General features: G+C 36.2%; 1 protein-coding gene and 1 long non-coding RNA gene across 2 annotated transcripts; one reads left to right on the forward strand and one right to left on the reverse strand.

Annotated features, from left to right (window-relative positions):
- Nucleotides 1-558: 558 nt before the first annotated feature.
- On the reverse strand, nucleotides 559-3,874 carry LOC110791900 (uncharacterized). Its single transcript, XR_008919903.1, has 2 exons — nucleotides 3,662-3,874; nucleotides 559-3,473 (listed from the first exon to the last, which is right to left on the reverse strand). It is a non-coding gene; the product is annotated as an uncharacterized lncRNA (long non-coding RNA).
- Nucleotides 3,875-4,421: 547 nt separating this feature from the next.
- Nucleotides 4,422-5,396, forward strand: LOC130472040 (uncharacterized). The gene has a single exon (XM_056842452.1). The coding sequence runs from the start codon at nucleotides 4,422-4,424 to the stop codon at nucleotides 5,394-5,396; it is 975 nt and encodes a 324-aa protein (XP_056698430.1).
- The last annotated feature ends 610 nt before the right edge of the window (nucleotides 5,397-6,006 follow it).

Here is a 6,006-nt window from a genome sequence, read left to right on the forward strand (position 1 = left end):
GCGGTGCTCGTGCTCGTGTGCGGTTGTGTGCGATACGAATCTTAAAGCTATTGGAATTCGTTCTATGATTAAATCCTAATCCTAGTAGATAGAATTTATTTAATAGAGTCCTAAAGGGATTCTGATTAAACTAATTGGTATTCTAATAGGATTCTAAATCCTTTTCCATACTCTATAAATATGTGCCTAGGGTCACAAATTTATACACGAGATTTCAAGTATTCAAAGCTAGGATTTTTAAGCAGAAAAATCAGTCAAAACTCTTTTCTATTTAGCCGAAAATAATAGTACCTTAAGGGCGATTCTAGTTGGTCAATCTTAAGGCGGATCCGGACGTGCTGTGGACTTTCTACGGAGGGACGACACTTGGAGTCCTAAGGACTTGTTCTTGTTCGGTTCGGGCGCAGCTAGGGAGGGCAATCTGCAAAGTGTATGCATCCTAGACTAATTATATGATTATGTGCAATTATTATGATTTCTGGCATTAAGGTTTTTCCGCATGATTTATGTTGTTCATATGTATCATAATCTAACATGATAGACACTAGAACAAGGAAGTAATAGGTAATCTTTAATATTTGAAAGCAGTACAAGTCACATAGTAAATAACCTCCCCTCCCTATCTGAACAAAAACTTGCTACAATCCTGCAAACCAACAGCTGAAAACCACTAAGTCAAAAAAAAGTATGCAATACTGCTTGAACACACCAGTAACCAGAGGCCACGCTTGCGGAAATAGAACTACTATTGCAGACTGACAACCAGAACAAACAACTCAGCAGAACAGGCCAAAATGAACTCAGTTTTAGGTTTTTTTATTCCCGTTTACCGATTCCTGTTTCCGCTATATATAAACAAGCGGAATCATTTTGAACAAAAAATATCCCAGAACATTGAAGTTGTAGCTCATTCCATGTCTCTCCAAAAACTTCTCCTTCTCTAGAATTGTCTTCGAAATTCAAGGTATTCTCTTTTATGGAGTTACTGCCTAATTCATTCATAACTTCACAATCATCAAACACCGAAATTCCACAATAATCAAACACCAAAAGTTCAAAATCATCAAACACCACAATTTCATAAGCATCAAACATCGTAATTCTAAATCTACATATAACAAAATAAGTAAAGAAGCTTTATAAAGCATACCTATATGTAACCATGACCGAGATTGGTGTCCAACAATTATTTATGCATCACTTGAAAACGTAGACACCAAAACTGTTGCAATCATTTTTGCAGTCAAGCTAGGGTAATTTATAAAATGAAGAAATATTCAAACACTTTGTAAAAAAATTATTGATAGATTGTATATGTAATTATGATTACTCTCATCGATATATAAATAGAGATCATTCGAGTCTCTCTATAAATTAAATATTAATTTCTACAACACAATTAAGTTCAAATATTTTATCTTAAAAGACACGTAAACATCCACTTACCAGGAAATAATATAATCCCTAATATTCTTCTGGAAGCATTTGCCAACACCGTGATACTATAGTTTATGTGTAGATCTCTCATTAAACAATTTCAATCATGTAATAAAATAATCTTGGCAAGTCAAAGGAAGCTAAAGAATACACATACACTAACCGTACCAATCATTTGTTCATTTGGGCAAGTGATAAGCATAACTGCATAAGTTGCAAGGTTAGAGGAAAAAATAGAAAATAAATGCAGACCCTCATAAAGAGACTAAACACTTTCAGTAATAATAAACCACCCTACACACCAAAGCTGAGACACTCCTGCACACCAGAAATGAAAGAACAATGCAAACCAACGACAAAACACGCCAGACCAAAAGCAAACCACACATTAACCAACCAGATCTGAGGCACTCCTGCAAACCAGAAACACCAGTCAAAGAAACTGCCTAGATTCTTAAAGACAGAGGCCAAAAACACCTGAACAAATAAGAAAAGAAAAAACACATAACAAACTAGAATACACCATAAGACACACCAACAAAAAAACACCAGACCAGAATAAAACACCAGAAAGAAACCGAGTTGCAACCACACTACCTGACAACCAGAAAACACCTGTGTTTCCCACACTTTGCAAACTGAAACTGCTTCTGACCTTATATAAGAAAAAGTTGGAGCCAACACTAAAGTCTGTCAGCAGAGCAATGAGCAGTAATTTGGGTTTCTTTTCCTACTAGTCGTGTATTTACGTCTTCAATTTGTCTGTTACACATCTTTGATAAACTATGTTTCTGAAAAGTGGCAAAGACAAATGAGCAACTTGAAAAAACAATCTAGTGGATTTAAGAAAACATGCAAGAAGCTTATGCTTACATTGAACACATGCTTATATTATAAACTTCAGCAGATTGGTTGTAAATCATATGGTAATGGAGGGTTTATCCTTTAGGTTTCTCCCTAGGTTAGGGACATAGTTGTAAAGGGATTCACTCTTGAAAAGATAATAAATGTTCTAGCAATAAATAGTCGCAGTTATTGTTTGAGCACAATCAGTTGTAAGATACTTCTAGTAACTTGTGACTCCCTTAAAGTAATAGCAGGTAATTCAAAAATAGCCTCTCTTAAGTGATTGTTAGAACCTGCAAATGATCTGAGCTGCTGATCTATCCTCTCTCCTTACCCAACTGGTTGGTGAAGCTTACATCATTACTTCAACTTTTTAGGCTATGACCAGAGTTATATTTGTGATGCAACCTCGTAACCAATTGGCAATTCATTGATCTTAATAGTTATCCCTCGTTACTGTCTTAGATAAATAACCGAGGATAAAGAGTGGCATGCAAATGCACTAAATAGGAATATTTAGAGTTGATATATCATATATCAATTGAAGAATGTATTATTCCATACCAGCAGCCTTGATCTTATATGAAGTTATTTCTTGTGAAACATTGTTTTGATGAAGTAACAAAACTGTAGAGAACGAAATATCATTGTATAATATAAGCCTCCAATGACCTCAAAAGGAAAAGAGCCTTTAAATTACAATAAAAGTATAACTCTTATTTTGAAGTACACAGTTGCTGACCCCTACCTCCTCTGCCCCCTCCATTACACCACCAACCAAACACCCTTCAACCGTCTTCCACCACTACTAGCCTCCACCTACGCTCCCCCCCCCCCCCCCCACAGTCGACTACCCCTTCAACCGACTTCTACCATTATTGTTCTCCACCGACCTTAAAACTCAACTACATTTAATAGATGAAGGTGCCCATTCAATTCAATATATCAATTAGTTGTTAAGCGGCTAAACCAAATCACCTATAATTCTAACCAAACAAATCTGAAACTCAATTATAAGAAAATAGATGAATAGAAGGTGCCCGAATTTTGAAATTCCAACAAATATAAGATGATGAAATTAAAATTAATAAATAACAAAGGAGAGGAGTCTTACCAAAGTTCCGCTGAAGTACGACAAGTTGACGAACAGACGATGAACAATCGAAGATATCAATATCAGTTTTTTGGACCTGGATGAAGGTTCCCATTCAATTTAATATATCAATTAATTGTTAACCCGCTAAACCAAATCAACGATAGTTTCAATCAAACGAATTCGAAGCTCGATTATAGAAAATAGATGAATATAGAAAGTGCTCAATTTTCAAAATTCCAGCAAATAGATGATGGAGAAATTAGAAAGGAGGAGGAGGTTTACCAAAGTTCCGCCGAAGAACGGCAAGTAGACGAAGAAGACGATGAATATTCGAAGTCGATATGAGTTTTGTAAACCTAGGTTTGTTTTTTGAATGTATTTTAAACCTAGGTTAAAACTGCCATTCCAAGAAATACGAGCCAAATATGTAATGGGATTGGGGGGTCTGGGAATAAAGAAGTTAAAGGAATGGAATATTGCCTTTATGGCAAAATTGGGCTGGAAATTGCTAACCTCACCGGAAAAACTATGGGTACGCATTTTTAAAGATAAATATGTAAAAAATGGGTCCTTTTTCGATTTCATTGCCAAACCTTCTAACTCCCCAGTTTGGAGGGACATTTTAAAAGGACGGGACCTTTTGGAAAAAGGGATAAAGATAGGAATCGGAAATGGGGAGTCCACTTCGCTATGGTATCATCATTGGGTCGGTGACAAACCATTGTATAAGTTAATTAAAAAGGATATTCCGGAGTCGGTGGGTCATTTGTTTGTTAGGGATATAATAAAACAAGGACAGTGGAATTTCCAGAGAGTGGCTCACATTATACCAGAGTCTATTCAATCTGATATTTTAGCAACTCCATTGGCCAAAGTGTCTCACTGCAACGATTTCTTTACTTGGTCCAAGTTAGATGATGGTAATTTTTCTATAAAATCTGCTTATTCTCTTATCTGCAATTCCTTTTTTGAAGTTTCTGGGAATTACAACTTCGTTTCATGGAAAGCCCTTTGGAAAATCACGGCCCCTTTTAAATATAGAATGTTATTATGGAATTGTGTTCATGAAATTTTGCCAGTTGCAAATACTTTATCGATGTACATGGAGTCAATTTCTAGATATTGTAGTCGTTGCTCCTATATTCCTGAAACTCATCTACACTTATTTCGTGATTGTGGTGATTCAAGCATTCTTTGGAATTTCATTTTCCAACGTATTACAGTAGCCAAAGAAGTTTGCTTGAATTCTTTCTTTAATTTGAATTGGCAACAATGGATGGCTTATAATCTTAGTTTAAGCAGGAGTTGGAGAATGGTTTTCATTGTGGCTGTGTGGCATATTTGGAAGGCACGAAATAGAGCAGTGTTTGAGTTGAAAATGATCAAACCTTTTTCTGTCTATAATGCTTTTTATGTAGATTATAGGGAAAATATTTTAATGATGCAGGGAAAGGGAGCAGGAAACTGGTTGCAGAAGGCTCCAGCGTGGAAACCACCAGCACCAGGCTTTTTAAAATTGAACATAGATGGTAGCTGGAAAGAGAAAGATGAAGCAGGTGGTGGTGGTGTGTTTCGAAGCGAGACAGGAAATTGGTATATTGGTTTTGCGAGTAAATACAATGCCATTACACCACTTGCAGCAGAACTTTATGCGTTGAGGGAAGGCCTTCAAATGGCAGTCGAGTATGGAGTGCAAAAACTTGAAGTGGAAACGGATGCGGAGCTGTTGATAAAATTGTTGACATCAATGGAAGATTATTATCATCATGAATTGGCACCGGTTATCAAAGACGTAGCTTGCCTGATGACAAGATTCAGTTCTTTCTCGATCACCCATCTTCCAAGATTATTCAACAAGCTAGCTCATTGTATGGGGCAGTATGCAATTTCAATGGCATTGGGACATAAAGTGTTCCTTGATCCACCACCATTCACGGATGTAGTGTATCAGACTCAGCTTAAGCAGGCCAAGGATAGTTTAAAGCAGATGGGGGAGTCTTCTTCAGCATCTCAATGACGGGAACAAGTAATCAACTTGGAGATTCCACCCCCACCAGAAGAACAGCCCTCCACAACGGTCACAACAGAAATTATGTTTGGAACTATACCTACCAAAGTGACTACTCATTTGGTGAGTGCAAAGACAGCTTCAGATGCAAAGAAAGGCCAACTCTCAAGCGACAAAGAGTAGTTTCGGTAATTTAAGTATCCCCTTTCCTTATCTAGATGAATATAATATTGGGCTTAGTGTATTTAGGGGGGGATCAGTTTTTGGGTTAAGGAATAGATGTTACAGTAGCTTTTGGTTTAATCTGTACGAGCTGCAAGTTTTTGTGGTCTTGCTCGTACCTTTTGTAAAGTTTGGATTACTATCTTATGTTTTAGCTTAATATAATAATTCCTTCGTTGCGTTAAAAAAAGGTTAAAACTGCCAAAGTACCCTTTATTTTATTGGAAATGTCTCAAACCCGTTTCCATGAACATTTCCTTTAATTTATTTTTAGTTTCAGTAAGCGACATTAGTTCTTTTTTTATTTATTTTATATCAATTTAATTAGTACTACTATACATTAAAGTGTTGCTAAATCCTTTATTCAATTGAATAATTTAAAAAATGTTGCTATACA

This window comes from Spinacia oleracea, chromosome 4, assembly GCF_020520425.1.
Source record: "Spinacia oleracea cultivar Varoflay chromosome 4, BTI_SOV_V1, whole genome shotgun sequence".
NCBI lineage: Eukaryota > Viridiplantae > Streptophyta > Magnoliopsida > Caryophyllales > Amaranthaceae > Spinacia > Spinacia oleracea.

Bases quoted from the DNA above. Each gene is read 5' to 3' on its own strand.
- LOC130472040 (XM_056842452.1), top strand. From the start codon at position 4,422: ATGTTATTATGGAATTGTGTTCATGAAATTTTGCCAGTTGCAAATACT.